The 22847-nt window shown below is 49.4% G+C and overlaps 1 protein-coding gene across 2 annotated transcripts; it reads left to right on the top strand.

The window, feature by feature from the left end:
* The first annotated feature begins 139 nt into the window (after nt 1–139).
* CSRNP1 (cysteine and serine rich nuclear protein 1) lies at nt 140–15936 on the top strand. Of its 2 annotated transcripts, none has more exons than XM_050319378.1 (5): nt 140–269; nt 7400–7595; nt 9926–10185; nt 10659–10955; nt 12013–15936. In XM_050319378.1, exons 2-5 carry the CDS (start codon nt 7424–7426, stop codon nt 12994–12996), a joined length of 1713 nt encoding a protein of 570 aa, XP_050175335.1. In that variant the 5' UTR covers nt 140–269; nt 7400–7423; the 3' UTR covers nt 12997–15936. The 2 variants fall into 2 exon arrangements, with proteins under 2 accessions (XP_050175335.1, XP_050175343.1); XM_050319386.1 differs by having other exon boundaries at nt 186–264; nt 7398–7595.
* The last annotated feature ends 6911 nt before the right edge of the window (nt 15937–22847 follow it).

Genomic DNA, 22847 nt, shown 5'->3' with positions numbered 1-22847 from the left:
CGGTGCGTTCGGGGCGGTGCGGGGCGGTGCGGGGCGGTGCGGGGCGGTGCCTCCCGCCGCCCCTGACTCAGCGCCCCGCCCGGCGGGGGCAGGAAGCCGGGCGGGCCGGCCGGCCCCGCTCCTGTCACCGCCTGCGTCAGAGCCCGGAGTTTTCCACTGACGGAAAAGGGCAGCGCGGGGCGGCGCAGCCCGGCCCGGCCCCGGCAGCGGAGCGGGAGGCGCCGCGCCAGGCACCGCCGCTGCAGCCGAGACCGCCGCCGCCGCCGCAGGTACGGACCGCCGCGGGCAGCCGGGATGGGGATGGGGGGAAGCGGCGCTGGGGCTTGGGGAGAGGCGTCCGTGTTCCACCAGCCCTGCGGCTCCGGGCTCCGCTCGGAGCCAGGTCGGTGCTTGCCCAGCGCGGGATTCGAACCTCGGGATCCCGGTCAGGAGCCGTCCCCCTCCGCCCGGGGGTCCCTCCGCGGTCCCCTTCGCCCGGGGGTCCCTCCGCGGTCCCCTCCGCCCGGGGGTCCCTCCGCGGTCCCCTCCGCCCGGGGGTCCCTCCGCCGTCCCCTCCGCCCGGGGGTCGCTCCGCGGTCCCCTTCGCCCGGGCGTCCCTCCGCGGTCCCCTCCGCCCGTGCCCGGGCGGTCTCGCCGCAGCGGCGCCGTCTGGCCGCGCTGGTCCTGCCCGGGGGCGAGCGGAGCCCGGCGGGGCCGGGGCTGGGGCTGGGGCTGAGCCGGCGGGAAGCTCCGGGATCCCCCCGGGGCAGAGGGACGGCGTTCCCTGGGGGAAGGGGTATGGGGGTTGCTGCGCCCCCGGCACCCCCGCACTTTCCCATCGGCAGCGCTGTACAAACGTCCGAACACCTTTATAATATTTACTAGGAGTAGCGCTGAGTTCCCCCCCCTCTGTCAGTCCAGGCTGTGCTCCATCCTCACGGCTGCGGTGCCAATTTTTTTGATGTTGAAAGAAAGGTTGGCGGGGTGGGGGGGCGGGGGGAGCCTTGCCGGCTCGCTCTTTCCCAAATCCGCCCGGCTGGGGATGCTTTCCCGTCGCTACAGCAACACCTACCGACGGGCGCACGGAGGGACCGACGGGCGGACAGACGGAGCGGGGCACCCCCAACCAACCCCCCCCTCACGCCACCTCCCGAAATAAAACATCGCGGCTTTTACAGCCCACCTGAGGAAAAAGGGGGGGAAAAAGAATACACCACCACCACCTCCCCGCAAACTGCTAAGTTTTCTCAGGTTTTTGTAATTTTTTTTTTCTTTTTGCTTGCCTCCCCCTCCCCCCGGCATCCTCCAAAGTGTCTGTCACCTCCGAGTTACATAATGTCGCTGTAGGAAGAGGCTGACACATAGGGACAGCCCTTTCCTAAAGCAGCTCAGTCTTACTAACGCCTGGAATGCCTGGGTGGGATGGATGGAGAGACTAACCCTCACGGCCATTTACAAACCTCAGAGTCACAGAATCGGAGAATCGTTAAGGTTGGAAAAGCCCTCTAAGATCATCGAGTCCAAACCCTTAACCCACCACTGCCAGTCTTGTCATTTGTTACTAGGAATTCATCACCAGTTATTATTTTTATTTTCTTATTTTATTTCCATGAAAATCATTTTAGTTTTCCCTCTGCTGAGCAGTTTGCAGATAAAGCCCATCGGGGGGAATGGGGGCGGGGGGGGGCCGGGGTTATTTTCTGGAGGGTGAGTTTGTTCTCCGCACGGAGAGACTCCGCAGCTCCCGGCAAAGCCTTTAATAATTCAGCGCAGGAAATGCGTGCGTATATATAGCAGGGAAGGTAACGCACAGCGTGTACCTACAGGAGGACAAATATGGAAACCTGGTGTGAATTATTCATGAGGTGTGATCAAATAGAGGATTTTCCTAGACAAAGCACACTTCGCTGTTTTCCTGTTTATTACAGCACAATCAGCGCCGAGTACATCCGAACCTCCTTTCATTCGGGCCGTGTCAGATAACCTTTAATGTGTTTGCTAATGTTTCTTATTTACCTTTCAAGCTGTCAGCGAGAAATAAGGGCTTGGTAGAAAAATCTGACAAGCCTTTTTTTTTTTTTTTTTTTCCTTTGTGGCCTTCCAAAAATGAGGAGATGGAGTAAAGACTTCTGATACTCTTCTCAGGGAAGGCACTTTGCCTGTTCAGTCTCTGACAGGAGAATAAACTCGTGGTACTCTGGACTGATTCATGCTCCTGCTCCATGGCACGGGGTACTTTGGGTTGTGCTGTTGCATAGTAGGCAGAGGCTATTTTTAACCAGAGCAAGGTTATGAAACCTTAGACCCAGCTGAGTGAAAATAATCTGGTCTGAACTGGAAAGCACAGCTTTGTGTGGCTGGGAACACGCGTGGGACTGTCCCCTGGAGGGTCCTGATGGGATGATCCCACTCGCCTTGGCTCCGTCAGCCCCAAAATGGGGAAGTATTGTCTTTGTGGAGGCTGTCACAGCGGCACTGGGGAAACCACTTAAGTAAATATGCAAAGAATTAAAATAGTTAAATGAGCTAGCAGTGAATCAGTGTTGATAGTGTGGTGATTATTAAGTAACCCAGAGGTGCTACTGGAATCACCACTGCTGTTAGACATCAAATTTCTGGGATAGCTAAACGGGAAGCTCAACTCCACACCAGTTTTTGGTGATTCTCACACCGAGGTCGCTTCACCCGCAATAAACGGCGGAGGGCACATGAATACCAGCCCCAAAAACTTCCCTCAGCTCTGCCCCACGAGTCGCCTTCGGAGCAGTACCTGGCTAAAATATGCGGTGGTGTTTTTTAAACTAATATTTACTCCTGCTAGACCTGCACAGCCACTGCAGCTCTGGGGGAGGGAGCGGGAGCCGCTCTGACTCATGGCTCAGCAGAGTTGTTAACTCACTCCCGGCGCCCGAGCCCTCGTCCCGGGAGGTGTGCCGGGAAGAGTCCACCTTGGTGTACTGCGACGAGTCCACTTTGTCTCCCGGGCTGCAGGCTGTGCTTTAAAGTCAGCAAGCCAGCTCAAAAAGTCACTGGAAAACAAATATTTTCAGTGCATTGCACTGAGGTTTGCGGGGTAGCAGGGATTGTTGTTTTCTTGGTGTTACCCAAATTGCTTGGCAAAAGAAACTTTGCTTTCAATAACCCATGCAAAGATTTGGGATCCTTCCGTTCTTTAGGATGCTTCACCAACAGAACCCTCAAAATTTAAAATACTCTTGTGCAGAGGTGTTATCCTGCAATACCACGGCACAAGCAAAGGCAGCTGCTGGGCTCTCTGTGAGGAGTTTGCTTTGCTTGCTCTGCAGCAATCTCCTGTCGCTTCAAAGCACATGTACAGCCCCAAAATGTAACACTGAAACATCTTCTCCTCATAGTTCTGCCCAAAGCCACGATGCCTCCTTGTGCAGTCTCTTGGAGACTGGACACTGGCAGGAGTTTTAAGTTGCCTTCCTCTGCGCTTGGCTAAACAAATGCCAAACCTTCTTAAATCTAAATTACTCGAAATATTTACTGTTGAGACGTCGTCCAAGAGGAGGATAGTTAAAACATTAATTCCTCGCATTCCAGTGTATTAGAGCTTTACCCTGCGACTTGCTGAGCGCCAGAAATGGGACTTTGCAGATTCAGTTCCCTTCCCCCCAACTAGATAATACCCCCCCCAGCTGCCCCCACCCAAACTTTAATACTTTAAAATAAAAAATAAAAAAAAAAAAAAAAGGAGGGAGAGAGAAAGAAAGGAATGCACATCTGGGCTAAATATTTGTTAGAAAGTATTCCCAGGATAGTGGGAGTTCTGGTGCCAGAGAGGAATTCCTGCGGGTTTGATCCATTGCATTATGTACTTGTTCCAAAAGCTGTTTTCAGTAAAATAGATGAGTAAGAAGTCTTAGCCAAGAACAGAATGTCTTTTTTGGCAACTAAAAGGAAGATAGGATTATTTTATTTCAGGTTATGTAAAAAAAAAAAAAAAAAGAAAGAAAAAAAAAGAGAGAGAGAAGGAGAAGGTGGTAAAATTCTGCACTCGGCAGTGCCTGCAGGGATTTGCAATGGCAGGCTTAGATATAGATATTTATTTTTTCCATGCTACTGTGGACATTTTTAGGGCTTCCTTGTAAGACATCACTGTGAATTTAAGGTTCCTTGCAATTAAAATATCCTCGTTGTGTCCAAATGGGCCTCTTTTTTTGGCTGAGTGGTCAAAAGCTTTGGTGACGTGACTTTAAAGGCAGCATCCAAATTGCTGGCAGGAATTCTGCTCCCCTGTGCTGGGGTGAGGAGGGGAGGAGGAGATGGTCCTGGCTTTGACAGTAATACCCCCACCTAGAGGATTTTTTGGGGGTGGATAGAAGTAGGCACCAATGGCTGCAGCCCAATTACATCCCTCCTGAGAAGGATTTGAAAACTTCACCTGGAAAACATCACAGCCATAAATCAGCAATGAGGGGGAAGGCATTACAGGGGAAAATTAATGTATTTGGCTGGTGGGCAACATGTTCACCAGCTCTTTCCCATTAATTGAGAATCCTGTTTGCACGACACCTACTTTGCATTAACAAAACAATAGGTGTTTTGAAGAAGACAGCATGCCAGAAATGTGTGTGTGGGGGGGTTGTTTCCTATGCATTTGGCTCATTCTCGTAGATGGGAGCTGCACACACCTCCCTTCACCCTTCTGGCTGATGATAGTATTTAAAAAATAAATAAATGGAATTGCACCATCTTCTGCACAGCTTGCCTTGGCTCCAGCTTGGTGTTTGTGTTAGCTCAGCTCTCTGGCTTGAGAAGAGCACTTCGGTTTTCCCTGTGGTGTGATCAGGGGGGATGTGATGCGGCTCCTGAGGGGCTGGTGGGTTTGCAGGTGACCTGAGCGGCAGGGTTGTGTCTTTGGTCTGGACCTGGGAGTTATCCCGGTCTCAGCAGAGTGATCTTGGCTGCTCCACCACCCTCTGGTGTCTCCCACGAGGCTTGTATGTGATCAGCATTGTATCTCTGAGGCTGTTTGCTGTTGGATGTGTCCCCTACGGGCTTTCTGAGGAGCTGGTTTTTCCCTCCCTTGGCTGCAGTGGCTTCACTCATTGGCAGTGTCAGAGGTGTCCTTTGGAGCAGCGAGTGGCCACTCTGTGGCACAAACTGATGCTCTTTCAAGCCAGCTGTGGGATTTTTTTTCCAAAGTTTTTGGCCCTTCCAGGTGGACAATGGGGTCTGCAAACCTCTGGCTGCAGCCCAGGCTTTCATTCAGATCCCTGCCTTGGATTTGAAGGGTTATATGCTCCTGGTTTTTTTTCCTAAAGCAAATGTGAGACAGTGCAGAAGGCATATGTATAAAAATAATAAAATTGTAATGTTTTGTAAATGCAGCCAGGTTGCTGGTTTGGGTGTCGTGGCTGCCTGTGAGCTCAGCTTTGCTGTGGAGCAGGCAGGAAAGGGGTTAATCCAGGTGTCGGGTAGGACATGTGCTGCTGGGGCTGGAGGGTGGCCAAATCCACCTTCTCTGCATCTATTTTGGATTAAGGCCAAAAAAACAACAACCCCTCTGTGGCAAAACCACCTGCAGCTCCAGGTCTGCAGGAGGAGGAGGAGGAGGGATGGAGGGATCACTTCTCCCCAGCCCCCAGGTTCAGGGGGCCATGGGGGATGTACTGGCCCCATAAACGTGTGCTGCAGCAAATAATTAACTTCCTCAGGCCAGGGAACTGCTTCATCCAGAGACTTTTCTGACCTTTTAGGGGACTGTTGTCTCCTGGGAAGCTGATGGTAAACATAATTAGTGAGGGTTGGTGCAGGGCTTGGAAGGTACTGCATGTGCTCCCATCGTGCAACGTGATACTGCACCGTGCTCTCGGGATATTGAAAATCCCATCGTGGGGAGGTTCTTGAAGCTGGTGTGGTGTCTGCACTGCCTGCTCAGGGCTGTCAGAAGGGCAGATTTAGTGTTCCTTTTTCTGTTTCAGGGACTTAATTTAACTTCAGACATGCAAAAGAGGGTGAGAAAGTGTTAAGGTTGCAAAGAATGAATTTGGTTTGTGGAGGAGTTTCAGGTGGTGGGAGGGGATGGGGGCTGGGTGTCTGATACCCCTGTATCTGCACTGTCACCATCCTGGGGCTGTTTAATCTCTTGTTTTGTCCAGATTTTAGGCATGCTTTAGCTTCTGTGTGTTATGGGGTGGCTGGTAGCATCCCACGTTGCTGGGGCTCTCCCCTCCTTGCTGGAAGGAGTTTGTGGGCTGGGGCTGCATCTCTGCCACTGTGATTGTGTCTTACAGCCTGGTGGGGCAGGGTTGAAGCAAGTCACCCCCCTGGCAGCAGCCTGGGTCTCAGCTCTGGGAATGGCTCAGTGGCTTCAAAATAAGCTGGCAGAGACTTCTGCAGAAGCAGGGGCAGCTGGGGTGGTGTTGCCAGTGTCTAAAAGGTGGAATGGTCCATCATCGGTGCAGGAGCATCCCAGCTTGGGTGGCAGCTGATATCCATTAGAATCACGGAATATCCTGTGTTAAATGGACTCACAGGGATCATCGAGTCCAGCTCCTGGCCCTGCACAGGACCACCCCAGGAATCACACCATATGCCTTAGAGCATTGTCCAAACCTATTGTAGGCAAAGTTTGTAGCTTTTGTGTTTGTTTGGTTTTTTTTTTTGTCTCCTGAAACCGTACAAACTTCATAAAAGCAAAGTTTAAAAAGATGCAACACAGTTATTTTTTGGTTTTCTATTTTTATTTTTTTTTTACTCTTTAAGATGAGCAGGGGCAAAGCATGCAGGAAATTTAGGAATCTAGGCAAATACAGAGCTCCTTTGTTTTTAATTAGCTGCATTGTTTTTAATTGCTACTATGCTTGATACATAACCCAGCCTAAACAAGAATAGCTTATTGAATGGGGTACTGACTATGAAAGGCACCGTGAGGAGAAGGGCTGTTCTTCACAGTTGATATATTTGTATTTCAGTGCTTCATTTAATAAGTCTGTTTCCCCGGGGGGCTGTAGCAAGTAAATCATGCCAACAGATTGTTCTCTGCAAACTGGCTTATTTTTGTAATTAGCAAGACGTTAAAGCTGTAACTGCATAGAAAGCGATCTGGGTAAGGAGAGTGAACATAAAAGAATTAGTAAGCAAAATGTAATACTTACTGTTTGATAACATTTGTGTTGATTGAATTGGTTTCTGGACAGTTTGTTGCCTGGGATAGTCGTTTTTTCTCCAGTGTTGTAAAAGGGGAGAGAAATTCAGCAGGTGTGCACAGCGAGCTTAGTAAGGTGTGGTATTTTGGGGGGGGGAGCACTTTTTGGGAATCACACCTGCATGGCCAAGTGGATCTGGTGGACAAGCTTTGTTAGGGGGAGGGGTTAAAACCATTTTGCTCATCATCAGAAACTGCCAGTACTTCCCTTGCTTCATTTTGCTTTTCTCCTTTGTTTTCCAGGTATATGAAAAATACGGCGTCACCATGAGCGGAGTACTGAAAAGGAAGTATGAAGAGCTGGGGGATGACAGTACCTACTGCTCCTCCTCCTCCTGCTCCCCCCTCTCCTCCTCAGCGTCCTCGGGCTGGGAGACTGACGAGGAGAGCTCCCGCGGAGAGGGCAAGCCCAGCTCTGCCTTAACGTCCAGCTTCACCCGTGAGTATCTCCAGCAGCCCCTTTCCTGTGATCAGCTGTGCCTCTGCATGGGTTTTTTTGTAGCATGCTGGTGGGTTTTCACCACGCAGATTCCCCCCTTGGAGCACACCTTTATGGGTGGGAGTGGCTGTAATGCCTGTCATGACACCGATTTATAATCATCCAGCATCCTCAGGGTTGTCTTCTTCAGCCCTTCCTCCCAGTATTTGTCATTCCTTTATCGTGTTTTTGCTGAAGTCCAAATTTCCAGGAATAGACACCCAAGGACCTGGGTGTGCAGAGACATGTGGGTGCCTCCAAGCCCGTGCTGCAGGACCATCCCACCAGCCCTCAATTCCCTGTCAAGTTGTTCCATAGGCAGAAACTAATCAGACAGCAAAGGCCCATAACACTCTTTTTTAAAAATGATTAACCAGTAGTGTAATTACCATTTCAGAACTCGTTTCCTACGTAAGTTGGGTACTTTGCCAAAGAACATGACATGTTTGACATTGCCTCCGCTGCTAGTACAGATAAATGCTATTTTGTTTTCCCAGCAATATCAGTTTTGAGAGCTTTTAGGAAAACATACAGGAGGCAAGGTTGTAAAACCTTTATCTGCCATGTGAAGGGAAAAATAAAAGATACAATAGAGGAACATCTTCACGGTGGAGAAATAGTCCAGCCTAGTAAATTATACTGAACACTCACTGTATATAGCAGTTAAGGTCCACTTAGCAGACATACACAAACACCCAGCGGTCTGAAAAGGCTTTAGAAGTCTTGTAATAATAAAGAGTCTCATTCTTGCTTGTCTTCCCAGGTTTTGTGACAAAACAATGAACTTTTTGTATTCCCTGGCTCAATTGGAAAGGGGTCAGGAATGGGAAAACAATTTCGGAGGAGGGGGTTCAGGGAGAGAGAGGCAAAGTGCAGCAGCTCAGTCGATAGATGATCGCAGTGGTTAACTTGCCTTCTGATAAAGGGCTCGTGTTTTAGAAGATTGAGTCAAGGTTATTATGAAAGTGCAACGCGCAGCGCAGAGATATCATCAGAGCAACTGCAGCGCCCAGTGTGAACCCCCAGCTATTGAGCAGAAGCTGCTGACACAACTGGGTGAACACTTCTTTTTTTTTTTCTTTTTTTTCCCATGAAACTGAAACGCTGTATTTTGGCAAGTGAGACTTGTGAAATGTGGGTGCAGCTAACTGTCCAGTCTTGCACTTTCCCAGCCTTCAGGGCCAAACCAAACCAGCCAAGCCCCTTGGGTTTTCACAGTCCTTCTGTTGGCTCCTTGCCTGTGGCTCTTCCACCTGAAGAATGGGGCTCGGTCCCAGCTCTGCAGGAGTCACCCATCCTTCCTGGGTTATTTTTTCCCATAATTTCCATGGTGGCCACCAAAGCACAATGCATTAGCAAAGAATAGGACCAAAATACCCACCACCACCACCAAATTTGGGTGTAGCTGGCTCTTGTTCCTGCCACTTTCTTGCAGCTGTGTGACCCAGTGCTGCTGTGCCTCGCTTTGCTTTCTTGGCCAGCTACGTTCGTGGAAACTCACTGACTCTGAAAGTGCCCTGACTAATTAGTCCCCCTACATCTGCTGTGTTTGCATGTGCAGATGTGCAGGACCAGGTATCTCTGGAGAGGCTCCCCTTTAAATGGTGTGTAGCATGTTTCAGCAGTTTAAGATAAACCAGAGTCATGTGTTGCCATGTTTACCCTGGGATCACCTGCACCAAGATTAACATCTTCGCAGCTGCTCTCAAATGAGTCTCTTGAGGGTAAACTATAGATTCAGAGTTCCTCCCAGTGGATGGTGAAAGGAAGTACCAGAAAAAAAAAAACACAGCTGTTTGGGCTGTTTTCTGCCCTGCCACAAAAGCTGGAGCCATGCAGTGCTGGAGTGCCGGTGCTCCAGCATCCCGGGAGCAGACCACATGTGGGGCAGGGTGTGTGGGGTTTAGAGAGACAGACGTGTAGGATGGCTGGTTGCTTGTTCGTTACGCTCTGCTGCACGTGAAGAATAAGCAAATGTATGTTTCCTGGGGGAAGTCAGGCGGGAAGGAGAAGCAGCAGCCGTTTTCGTAGGGTCAATCTCATCAGTGACTCCAATGCAGCAGGACTTGCCTTAGTTTTCTCTCCATCCTCATCCCACCTTTGAAGTGTTAGCTCCTAAAACACCATCAAGCAACGATGTAGCCTTGTCCCATTGTTTGTCCCTGTTGAGAGAGTAATTTTAAGTCCTGGTGTTTGTAATATTTACAGCCTGTTTGTAACATTTCTGTTCTGTCTGCAGGATGGCAGCGCTGACTTTGTGCCTTTTTTTCTTTTCCTCCCCCCGTTTTTAGCCACGTCTATCCTGAAGAAATCCAAGCGACTAAAGAAGAACAATGTGGAGTTTGACCGGGTCACTGTGTTTTACTTCCCACGCTGCCAGGGGTTCACGAGCGTGCCTAGCCGTGGGGGCTGCACCCTGGGGATGGTGAGCAAACACAGCTCCTCCCGGCAGTTCACGCTGGCAGAGTTTTCAAAGGAGCAGGAAAACGTCCGTCGGGGGAAACTTGAAGAGAAGTTGAAAGAGGAGAAGTTGGAAGCGTTGAAATGGAAAGTGAGTAGGAGCATGGGGCTGGGTTGATGAGAAGCTGGTGGATGTCGTTAGTTAATTGGCCAGCTTTCAGTAGGAGCCTCTCTGAGACCTGGAGGCATCAGTCCTTAGCCCTGTTTGGGTCTCCAAAAAACACAGGCTTCAGAGTGGATTTTTTCACTTAGTTCTCCATCTTTGAAAAGTGATGGAAAAGACACTGAAGATGTTTTTGTTCTTTTGGTAGTACCTCTTTATTCCTAGACTTGAGACTCCTCTCAACATCTCCCAAAAGCTTTTCATCTCTGTTTTAGACACTTGATATCCCAGGAAGCAGCCCCTGTCAGGTCTTTGGGGGCTCTGACACAGATGTTGTTCCCGGGGTTGGCTATCATGGAGGGGGAGCAGGTCATTCCTTTCTTGTTTCCCCTGATCTGGGGATGCTGATGGCTCTGTGACCTCAACAGGCCACTAATACTTTGTCCATTTTCTGCCCTCAGCTCACCATGAACGGCACAAAGGAGTCGGAGGAGGCCAACCAACTCACCATCGACGACATCTCCGACGACGACATCGACGTCAGCAACGTGGACCTGGAGGATGGGTTCTTCCTGCAGCCCTACCCTGCCAAGAAGAGGCGTGCGCTGCTGAAGGCCGTGGGGGTGAAGAAGATCGACAAGGAGGAGAAGCGGGAGCTGCACAACATCCGCCTGTCCCGGGAGGACTGCGGCTGCGACTGCCGGGAGGTCTGCGACCCGGAGACCTGCAGCTGCAGCTTGGCAGGCATCAAGTGTCAGGTACTGCCCTCACCTCTGGGCATGGGGGAGCACCACGGCTCCAGCTGTGTGCTGGAGCAGGGGGGTTTGGAGCCAGCAGGACAGGGTTAGAGCAGCCTGTAAAGTGCATCCGCTCCCAGCTGCGCTCAGAGCGGAGCAGGTGAAAGCTCTTGGAGATGCTCCCCAGGCTGTGAGGCAGACACTGCTTGAAAGCGTCCCCTTCCCAAATCACACGTGCAGCAATCCCTGTGCTGCTGGAGCAGCCATGGGGATGTGCCTGAGCCTGCAGCGAGAATGCACACACCACGTGTGTCCCCACGAGACCCGTACCTGCTTGGTCTCCTGCTGGAGATGGGCCACGTGGGAATGTCTGCAAGGGAAAGCTTCTTGCTCCTCACGCAAGGCTGCGATTTCTCCCCCTCCCCCTGGTTTTATTTTTAATTCTGTTTTCCCTTGGTGTGTGTCGCAACTCCCAGCGCGCTCAGGAGGACGTGGGAGTGTCAGCTGAGCGTCAGCCCACAGCGAGCTGTGCAGGCCACCTGCACAGTGGGATAATCCCTCTGTACTCAAGTAGTGTGTTGTATTTTTCAGACTAATTTTTTATGAGTGCCTGCCTAGCTGCATTTGAGGAGCCGTATTCCCTATTCTGGGCACTGCTCTCTCCCTCGATGCCGCGGTGGTTGGAGGCTGGAGGTGGCGTAGGTAGATGCGCACAGTCAGATGGGTGCACACGGGTGCTCCATGTGTGTGCCACAGCCCCCCTCTAGTGGCTGCTGCAGATCAGATAATGATATCTATAAATAGCAATAAATAGAAAAACTCAAGTTTGCCCCCTTATGTCTCCTTTTGGACCATTATATTTTGCTTTTTTTTTTGAATCTTTTAATTTTCTTCACTGAAATCTGACTTGTTACTTCATCCTTTCAAAAGAGCAGGGCATCTTTTTTTTTTTTTTTTTTTGTCTGCTCTTGAACCCCTCAGCTGTTACTTGGTTTCTCAGGGTGGGTGAGTCGCAGGTGGTTTTGACTTTGTACCGCTTTGTTTGATCCTAATCCTCCACCTCTTCTCTCTGTGCCAGATGGATCACACCTCCTTTCCCTGCGGCTGCACCAAGGATGGCTGTGGCAACACCGAGGGCAGGATCGAGTTCAACCAGGCCCGTGTGCAGACACACTTCATCCACACCATCATGAAGCTGGAGCTGGAGAAGCAGCAGCAGAGCAGTGAGAAGGTGTTAGAGGCTGAGCCCCCTTTCCGGGAGCGGCTCCCACCTCTGGGATGCACGGCAGGGAAGGGCTCCTTGGAGGAGCGCGCGGTGCCGCTGGCACCTGCCTTCCAGTTCAGCCCTGACCTGGAGGCCCTGGGGGAGAACAGCTGCAGCAGTGACATGACGGACTCCTCCATCTCCTCCCACCCCAGTGAGGACCTGGAGGAGCCCTACGAGAGCCTCCCCTCCGACAAATCCCAGTCGGATGTGGATGATGACGGCTTGGCGCGCATCCTTCACTTCAACGACTCGGATGCCGAGGAAGAGGGTGACCGTGGCCAGGATGACCTCAGCTGCTTCCACCCCGCTGACTTCTTCATTGAGGACCACAGCAGTGAGACCAAGCCTGTCCCTGGCCACTTGTCCCACCTCTCGGAGTGCCTGGACGAGAATGCCAACCAGGACAGCGGGGGTTTGCTGGAGGATGCTGCCCACGCGCGGTGCGATGGGCTGTCCTGCTGCGCCTCATCCCCCGCCGAGCCCTGCTCCAAGAGCTACGCCGACCTCAGTCTTTCCTCTGACTCCTTGGATTTTTTCCAGTCCTTCTCAGACTATAACTTGGGACCGCTTTACAACTCCTTAAAGGAGTACGAGAACCTCGATAACTTCTCAGCGTTACAGTTTCAGTTGCCTAATTTCCCGGGCTTCCCGCAAGCCGGAGATCAGGGCTCCTGTTTCTTGGAGTCCCTCATTGGTTTGTCTGAATCCGTCCCTGAAACCCCGGCCCCTTTCACAGACAATCAACTTTTGGAGGATGCCATCAAGTCATCGCTGATGGAGACGGTGAAAGTGTGAAACACCCGTGTGGCTCAGGCAACAAGGACTGGAGCCGAAAGGAAAATGGAAGAACAGTTGGATGGGCAAACTTTTCACCAGACGGGTGACAGTGTGCTAGTCAAATATAAGGAGGAAAACCCAACAGCAACAAAAGACTTTCTAAGCAAATAAACTATTTTTGGTCTTTATAGAACGTGGACGTTTTGACATACTGCAGCTACAATCAGTTCTCTCGCTGTTTGTGCAAAAATTTCTAAACTTTCATGATGGGATGGGGAGGGGAGGGAGGGAAAAAGACTTTCACGTAAGAATTTCCTTGTGTTTTGTATGAAAAGACCCGTTGAGAAATACTCCTCGCTAACGTTGCCAGTCGTACACAACAGCCCCTTCTAGAAACGTTTCAGTGTTGCAGGAACTTTTTACGACAACTTTTTGAAGCTGTATTTATTGTGAAAATTTGTGGTTTGCGTAAGAGTCAGCCCAACCCGCTCTTGCGTTTAAATCGGACGAGGTTTACAGAAGAGATCCATACACTATATACATAATCATTCTTCATCTATTTATTGCGAATTCCAGAATTTAACTAGCCACTGAAGCTTGAACTAGCATGAAACCTTATTTAAATTGGTAATACCTCAGATGTATTATGTGTACAATCATATTTTTTTGCATAATATATCTGTATTTATTTATTTTCTACCTGTAGTACGTGAATAGCACTGTGGTTTGTCAATGACCTGGAAGGGCAATAAGGTCTTCAACAGGAGGATGACCCTGGTTTTTCTGAGTCTGAATGATGTTGGCTGTTTGGTCTTCACTTCACATTTCTAAAAATGCTGAACCCAAGTGAGTGGGAGGGCAGGGACGGGGGAAATGTTTGTGCAACATTCCTTGGTTTCTCTCAGCCCTCAGATGGTGTCTGGTCTCTGTAATATCCCTATGGAGAGCAAAACAAGCAAAACCTCCAACTATTCAAGAAATAACAAGAACTAGCTCAAAACAAAACGAAACCCAACCCCTTTTTGTAAATTATTTTATAATTTATTTAATTTCCTGAGGATTTGGCCATGAGATCTTTCCCCATCAGTTATGGTGCCTGAATGTGCAGAGGAACTGTTAGCAGCAGTGGGGAGGTGTAAAGATAAGGACCTTTGCAGCCCTCGGTGGGGGCTTTGGGAGAGCAAAGCCAAAACAGCAACACTGTGCTCAAGCTCCTCAGCAAGTGCTCCTTAGGACAACTCCCAAACACCGAGGATATCACAGCTCCAAAATCCAGTGGATCAGGCTGATTGTAATCATTTTTTATACAGGTGAATCAGGTGATTCAAGTAAAACAGATGGATATGAGGTTTACTGGGTTATTTATCCATTGAGTACGGTTTTGAAGGGAAGAAAGAACAATATCTGAAGACAAAGCTGAAAAACTGAAGGCTTTTGGTTTTTAAAATGAGATAAATCATCGTGTTTAGGAAGGATACTGGAGGCTGCCTTGGCCTTTTGCTATTTAAATCAGTCTGAGAACATGACACTATTTGGCCACGTGATGTAACTGGACATAAAATCTGTACGTCAGTGATACACTAAGTGCCTACACCAGTGGTATGGAAAATACAAAACGGATTTAAAACCTGTTGGCTTTAAAGTCCCCCTTGGAAAATTTGGTGATGGGAGCGATTCCAAGCATTACCAGCACAGGGGGAGGACACAGCTCTGGTGTCCCAGCCCCACTGCCCTGGGAGCAGCTGGAAGGAACTCCCAGGAGTGCAGAGACACACGGTGAAATAACCCCAAAACATGGATTTGAGGATTTTTCTATTGGCCGAACTGTTTCTATCCCTGACGACAGGGATGGTGCTGATGGGGACCTGCTCATCCGCAGGCGCCTCTTGCAAACCTGCCGGCAATTTAGGAAACTTCTGGTGTACGAACATGGCGAAGGCTGGGTTGCTTGGGGGTTTTGTGTTGTTTTTTTTTTTTTTTTTAAATCGTTGTTATTCCTATTATTTAATTGTGCATCTTCTCTGGAATTGAGCCGGTCAACTTGGAAGCGGAGCCACGTCCCCGCCCCGCGCTCGCTGCCGCATCCTCCCGCAAAGCATCGCCCCCGGGGACCCCCCCGCCGGGCAGGAGGGCGACTGTAGGAATACTACTGGCAGAATGGAGGATTTCCTGGATATATATATTATTATTATTATTATTGTAACTATTATTATTGTTATTATTATTTTTTGTTGTTGTCGTCGTCGTCGTTTCTTTAGACTGTAAAGTCCCCCCTTCAGTTTTTATCTCCCAGGTGGTAGTTTCTATCCTTCAAGACTGCATCAAAAATACTGACAGTTGAAAGTCTGGTACCGTTCTGTATTTATTGGCACTAATATATTTTATAACATTCCTAGGTTTCTCTGCATATATATATTTATATATATAAAATATATACATATATTTTATATATATATATATACACACACACTTTTTTTTAAATGAATGATTAGGATTGACTCCTGCCTTTGTGGATTTTTTTCAATAATTTATTCTTTTTATTTGTGTTGGTGCCAAAAAGAAAGAAAAAAGATTTTTTTTCTCTTTTTTTTTTTTTTCTCCCAGGGCACTGAATTGTAAATATATAATTTTTTTTTTCTTCTTGGTATCTGTGTAAAAAGTCGCCTGTTAAACAGTTTAAAAACTGGGTATTTATTGACACAATCTGTAATTATCTAATGTATTGGTTGAAACGCTTTGGTTTCAACATAGCTTTATTTTAGCTTTCTTTGTGTATATATTGTGATTACGTTGCTTAAAGGTACAAGTTAAAAAAAAATGCTTTATTTTTACCTTAGCCATTTGCATTTGTTTATAAAAAAGCATATTTGTCTACAGCTGCTGTCTCTCATTTCATCAAAGCAATATGAAGAAATTTCCATTACACTTTCAATAAAAGAATTTTGTTTGAATACGGCAGCGTCTTCACCCTGTTTATCTGTCACTGTGGCTCAGAAATTTGGATGATGGGTGGTGTGTGGTGCATTGCATGTCACAGTTGCCTCTTCTTCCTTTGTTTATGGTCCTTTTGATCCATTTTTGAAGCTAATGTGTGTGCTGGGGTTCCCACCCCAAGCATCAAAATGGGAGCATCCTACCACGGCAGGAGCAGCCCTTGTCCCAGCTTGGTGTCATCCAGGAGGCTTCTCCTGAGCCTGGGGACTCCCATTGCTTTTCTCACCCCCCAAAATCATCCCAGGGAGGCAAAAATGTGGTGTAGCCTCTTACTTCTTGGCAAGATTCGTGCCCAGGAGATCCTGAGGCTCCTGAGGTGCCCCTGCTCAGCTGTGCTATGGCACTGTCCTCAGCACATCACCTTGCAGTGGCATTTGACAATTACCCTGCTCGAGTTGCGTCCTGCTCCACCAGTGTTACTTGTGTGGCACCATAACCTTTTCTCTTTTCCCTGAATATAAAGTAAAAATCCAGGGCTGGGATCCAGGTGGGGTTTTTCCTGAACTTGCTGGTCTTGTGGATGGTGGCTGCCTCTCTCTGTGGGATGGTAGAATAGACAGCAGTCATGGCAGCCTGCACATCAGCCAGAAGCATTTAGGAGAAATCTTGGGAAACCTCTGGGGAATCCTGGAAACCACTTTCCCTCATGGGTTACAAACCATTTCTCATCGCTCCGTGGCACTCCTGGAAGGATGGCACCTGGAAGGATGCAGCCAAAAAGAAGCATCACCAGGGTCCTGCGCCCCAGGGGAAAAGCAGAGAAAATATTCTTGGTCCTGGCAACAGCACAGAAAGAAGAAAGGGGGTGAGCCAGCCAATGGTACAAAGCAAAAGCTGAATAAATCCCAGGAATCTAGATAGGGAAAAGCACACCTCTCCCATGGGTTTGTGTCTGTCAGCACAGGCATAAATCATAACCCCTGCCATTGACCTGAAAGCAAGGGAAATTGGTCAAAGAATGCCATTGTCTAGTTTTCCATTGGGAATCCATTTTTAAAGGTTGCCGTCTGCCCCCAGAGCAGAGAAGCTCAATTAATTGAGTAAACTATTTGTTACAAATTATTTGCTGAGCTGTAAAAGCAGCAACACTGAAAAGAGGCTCGTCTATGGAGGCTTTGGGACACGCAGTGAACCCCGGCCCGTTTCCCCAACCAGAAGGATGTGTTTGCTTGGTTTTTTGTTGTTTTTTTTTTTTTTTTTTTTTTTTTTTTTTTTTTTTTTTTTTTAATGGGATTTATGTCTATGATTCCCTCTTACATGAGCTGCTTCCTGACTGGGAGGGGAACAGTCCCCAGCATACAGCTCCAGCTGCTGCACTGGTGGGTTTTTGGCTCACAGTGATGACTTTGTGCCATGCCCCAGCAAAGAGTATCATTACCCAGGGACCCATCACCCCCAAGAGACCAGGGTGAAACAGCCCCAGTGTGCTGTATCCCATCAACCAGCCTCTGGCATGGGCATCTCCATGGGGAATTACAGAATCCTAGAAAGGTTTGGGTTGGAAGGGATTTTAAAGATCATCAAGTTCCAACCCCCCCAACACCTTTCACTTGACCAGGTTGCTCCAAGCCCCATACAGTATGGCCTTGAACACTTCCAGGGATGGGGCATCCCTGGAAATGGAGCTTCTTTGGGAAAGCCTGTGCCAGTACCTCACATTCTCACAGTAAAAAATTTCTTCCTAATATCTAATGCAAATCTGCCCTTTGTCAGCTTGAAGGCAACCCCCTTTTCTTATTACTCCATGCACTTGTCCAAAGTCCTTCTCCAGCTCCCTTGTAGCTCCTTTTGGCACATTTCTTTTGGTGCAGCCCAGGACATGGTTGGCTTTCTGGGGCTGCAAGTGCACATTGCCAGATCATGTCCAGCTTCTCGTCCACCAGCACTCCCAAGTCCTTCTCCACAAGGCTGCTCTCAACCCATTCTCCACCAAACCTGTATTTGTGCTTGGGATTGCCCTGATCCAGGTGCAGGAACTTGTGTTTTTTTTTTTTCCCATCACATACCAGTGAGAGACTAAGATTCAAGTGGGCCACAGGAACATGCCAATAATTGCCAATTCTGCTGTGCCCTTTTCATGGAAAAGCCAAGCTAGTCTCTAGGTCTGAGTTAAAACCTCAGCTCTGGCAAACTTCTGCTGAATTCCATGCAAAGTGTATGTGCACGGGCAGAGAAAGTGTTAGAGTGGCAGAAGTCAGGGATGCAGAGGCATCACCTGGGATATTTTTATTGCCTTTGCCAAAGGCCTGGGACAACCTTACTCCCTGCTGCTCAGCCACGAGGTGCAAGCCTGCCTTTTCCTTGTATTAACCAGACAGATGAGAAAAGGGATTTTTTTTTCCCCAAAGTTCCTGCCCTCAAGACAGGCGCAATCCCTGTGGAAATGCCCTCGCTGCTGCAGAGCCAACACCCCTGCCCTGACCTTGCCCTGCAGCGCCCGAGTTGTTTTGTTGTTCGCTTTTTTTTTTTTTTTCCTTTCTCCCTGACGGAGATAAAAGTCCATCCCATCCGTCATTTTATAGCTGTTCCTGACGAGAAAAGTCCTCGGGACTCTCATTCCCGCCCGGCGCCAGGTTTGGAGTCGCCGAGCCTGGCGTCACAGCCTGTCCCCGTCCCCGCCGGCCCCTGGTGGCCAAATGACTCATCCCTTTTCCGGAGGCTGTTCCGCCACCCGGGGAGGAATGCTTTCTGGTCTGGTGGCTGCACACACGGCTCAACGCGTGCGGGCACCGAGAAACGAAACGATGAGTAATGCTGTGCCTGTGGGTGCTACGAGCAGGGTGGAGGCGGGGTGGCTGTGCGGAGAGGAAAAAAAAAGAAAAAAAAAAAAGAAAAGAAAAAGAAAACAAAGAGGGTGGTGGAGCCCTAAGCAGGGTGGGGGGGTGCAGGGATGGGTTACTTGGGGTCAATAAATCATTGGTTTCCAGGGGTGGGGAGGAGCAGCGCCGCCCGCTGCCAAACGGGGAGGGAGTCCCAGCTCGGTGTAACCGGGCTGGAACACGTTTTTCCCGGTGAGTACAGGCAGACAGCTGGTCTCAGCCTTTCCATGGACAGGGAGAAAGCTGTGGGCTGCACCTGGTTTCACTCCTTCTAAGATGCAGCCCCTTAAGAGCAGAGTGGCCATGGTTTGAACGCCAGAGGGCCTTGCAGAGAGACCATCTCCAACCAGCTGGGAAACTCCTCCAGGGCTTCTCCAGCCTCCAGCTTCAAAGGAAATATGAACTCCTCTTGGCACAGAGGCTGCGGTAAACTCTGATGCTTCCAGGACATGGACCTGCAGGAGGCCACGAAGATGCTCCAAGGGCTGGAGAACCTTTGCTCTGGAGACAGGCTGGGAGAATTGGGGGTGTTCATCCTGGAGAAGGGAAGGCTCTGGGGAGACCTCAGAGCCCCTTCCAGTGCCTAAAGGGGCTTCAAATAGAGCTGGAGAGTGAGTTTGGACAAGAGCACATAGTGATGGGACAAGGAGCAATGGCTTTAAAATGAAAAGGGGGAATGGCTCTAAACTGAAAGAAGGCAGGGTGGGATTAGATATTGGGAAGAAATTCTTCCTGGTAAGGGAGGTGAGACATTGCCCAGAGAAGCTGTGGATTCCCCATCCCTGGAATTGCTCAAGGCCAGGATGGATGGGTCTTGGAGCAACCTGGTCTAGTTGAAGGAGTCCCTCTCCATGGCAGGGGCACTGGAACTACATGATCTTTCTGGTCCCTTCCAACCCAAACCATTTAGTGATTCTATGACTCTATCACTCCTTCACAGCTATGACCACTAGGAGTTTTCAGTGCTGTTTAATCCACACATGTCCATCAGCTTGTTTTGTCCCTCCAAACCTGCTGCTGAGTGAATAGCAGTATTGCCACCTACTGGGCAGCTACCTCCTTCTCCCAACCTCTCAGCTAGCCAAAGTGCTCTTGGGAAGTGCTTGTCCTCCTCTATGGGACCAGAGGCACCACATATCTCACTAAGACATCATAGTAAAATAAAATAAAATAGGTCTTAAATGAGTCACTTGGGTTTGGAGGAGAGGTGGGGATGTCCTGGGGCTTGGCTGTGTTTCCACATCTGGCCTGGCACACACATCCTCTGCTGGATGAAACCATCTCCATAAGGTAAATGCTCAAAAAACCCCCATGGATGCACCTACATTTTGACCAGAGAAGCTGAATGAGGGACAAAAATGCCAGTGCTGGGCATGCCTAACTCCATTACATCTGCTGGTGCATGAAACTCACCAAAGTGGGAATATCTGCAGTCAGTGGAGCTGAAATATTTTGTCACAAGCACAGAGGCTTTGGGGACTTTCAGGTCAGTCCAGCTGAGGAGGCTGAAAGGCTTGAAATTGCCTGGGGACCTGATATCTTGGGGAACACATGAGCCACACACCAGGGTAAAACATTACAGGAGAACCCTGCCACCAAGATTAATACCATAGAAGGATCTCCCTCTAAAATAACCCTGCTCCCCTGAGACACACTACACAGGAAACTATTATCTGCTACACTTCTCTGGAAATAAATATTTGGCTGCTACTTTGGAGTAAATAGAGATGAGAACTTAATGGTCCTTAAGTGTTTTTCATAGTCAAAGCATCCCAAAGTGCTCTCTGGTAATTAAGGCTGAAAAGCTGTCAGGAGGCAAGGGAGCCCCTTGTAGCCACACTCCCAATATCCATCACTTTTGCCTGCAAGTGAACAAGTGAATGATCAGTGAAGGAGTGGTACAATTTCAACTAGAGAGATGTTGGAGGTTATTCTGATGAAGAACAGCAGCCCCAGGGTAGGATTTGGATGAGGAGATATCTATAACCAGAAAATCTCTATGCAGCCGTGGTGTGGCTGAGGGCCCCGTTGCTGAGCTTATCTCTGATTTATCTGTGATTTTAAAGCTCTTCAGCTCTGTTGCATTTTGGGCCAGCTGAGGTGCTCAAGGGTATGAAGATGTCCCCATGGGGCTGGTGAGGTGACAAGTGACCTCAGGAAATCTGTGCCCCTTTGATGCAGCGGGATGGGATGGGATGGGATGGGATGGGATGGGATGGGATGGGATGGGATGGGATGGGATAGGTAGTTCTCAGACATCCCTCATGGCACTAATTTGATACCTCCACCCCCACTCTGTGTTTCACAGCTCCTACAGCCTTACATCCCCAGATGGCTCAGTGTGTTGTGGCTGGTCCTACACCTCACTGAACACCCTACACGTGGTGGGGCCAGGAGATAATTCTGTTGCCATGGTTGTCTCCTTTTTGTGCTCTCCACAAAGACCTGGGGAACACCGGTTTTCCAAAATCTAGTTCATTCCCTGCTTCAGCTGCACCCCCACCACCCAGTTTTGGAGAAAAGGACGTGGACATTCCGTGTGAGCATTACAGCACTGTGCCCAGCCGTGTTTTCCCACTGGATATTACACTGCTGTTCCACCTGCCATCCCCACACAGCAAACCCTGTGCGAAGAGCCGCATTTTCCACAGCCTTCCCGAGGTCACAGCTTTGCCTGGCAGCGCCAGGGAACGAGCAGCTCTATCCAGGCACTTGGATATTGAGAGGCAAGTGAGGCGCAGGAGAAGCACACGTGCCCTGTCCGTGTGCTGCCAGGCTCCCGCCTCCCTCTTATCCTGCGCCATAAATCACAGCTGAGCAGCACATGCTGTTCCTGTCATCGAAACACGGAAAGCAACGCTGCTCTTGGCACGGGGGATGTGATAATGACCCTGAATTAGGGCTGTACGTCTCCGGCACCTGATTCTCCTGCTCCTGTGGGTGCAGCCTGAGGTTTTTCCTCCTGGATGTTGCAGGAACAGGTCCAGGTCTGGCTTATGTGGAGGAAGAATTTAAAGGAGCAGTGTCCAGCCTGGCTTTCAGAGCAGCCTGTGACAAGAGGTTTCAAGCACCCGATGGCCACAGCTGCCCTGTGGAGACCAGGGCTGTGGGCAGGAGCAGGGACAGCCTGTCACTGCTGTCACATCAGGGAACAAACAGGGGATGGCTGTGGTGTTTAGCCCTGGGTCAAGGCACGTGCATAGTCACTAAACTCCTAATGTGGTCCCAGTAGCAGCAACATCCCCAATGGTTCCCAGCTCTGCTCAGCACCAGCCAGGAATGGAGGGTAATTAGAAATTGTGACCCCATATGACATCCCTAAAATTGCCCCATGGCCCATGCACTGAGCACACAGGATTAGATCCCCCAGCCCAGGCATCAGGCACTCTCCAAAACCACCAGGCACTCTAAGACTTCATTTCTCAGCACCTGAGTAATTCTTGGAAGTGGTTTGAGGTGTTCCCTTTAAAAAGACCTCATTTCCCAAAGCCTTTGATCTGTGTTTTTTTAGTTCCTTCTGAAGCTCCGACACAAAACTTGAATACAGTCAGGCAAGACTTCAGGTGCCGGTGTGCTCCTGACACGTGGCTGTGCAGTTGTTCTTGGAAGGGACATTTCTGAGCCCAGCAGCTCCAGGCTCTTTCAGAAGGGTCCTGCCCACAGTGGGGGTTGGAATTAAATGACCCTTAAGATGCCTTCCAACCTAAACCATTCTGTGATTCTCTGATTTGTGGTCTAGCAGCAGAAATCACATGTGCTGTCTTACACAGAGCAAGAACCATTCAGTAATATTAAAGAGTAGAAAAGCTGAGATTTAGGGTTTTTTAACCTGTCAGAATAGGAGAACTGCCAAAGCACTGAGGGCCCAGGAGACACTTCAAAGTGCAGCCCAATAAAGTTGGGAGCCGAAAACACAACCAGGACTCTGCTCCTTCACAAGCCTCGAAGAAAGTTCTGCAGGTTTCATTTTCATTTGCTGTAACAAGGAAGGTTTTTGTGTTTGCAGATCAGAGCTCTGGATAAAGGCGGCGAAAAGCAGCTCCCGTGCGTCATTGC

Source organism: Myiozetetes cayanensis, unplaced genomic scaffold (assembly GCF_022539395.1).
Source record: "Myiozetetes cayanensis isolate MyiCay16 unplaced genomic scaffold, myiCay2020 scf1, whole genome shotgun sequence".
Classification (NCBI taxonomy): domain Eukaryota; kingdom Metazoa; phylum Chordata; class Aves; order Passeriformes; family Tyrannidae; genus Myiozetetes; species Myiozetetes cayanensis.
Note: the sequence above shows the minus strand (reverse complement) of the source record. Positions and strands in the feature narration are given on the sequence as shown.

Coding starts and splice junctions, on each gene's coding strand:
- CSRNP1 (XM_050319378.1), top strand. CDS start 7,424: ATGAGCGGAGTACTGAAAAGGAAGTATGAAGAGCTGGGGGATGACAGT. Junction 7,596..9,925: donor CTTAACGTCCAGCTTCACCC/GTGAGTATCTCC, acceptor CCCCGTTTTTAG/CCACGTCTATCCTGAAGAAA. Junction 10,956..12,012: donor TGGCAGGCATCAAGTGTCAG/GTACTGCCCTCA, acceptor TCTCTGTGCCAG/ATGGATCACACCTCCTTTCC.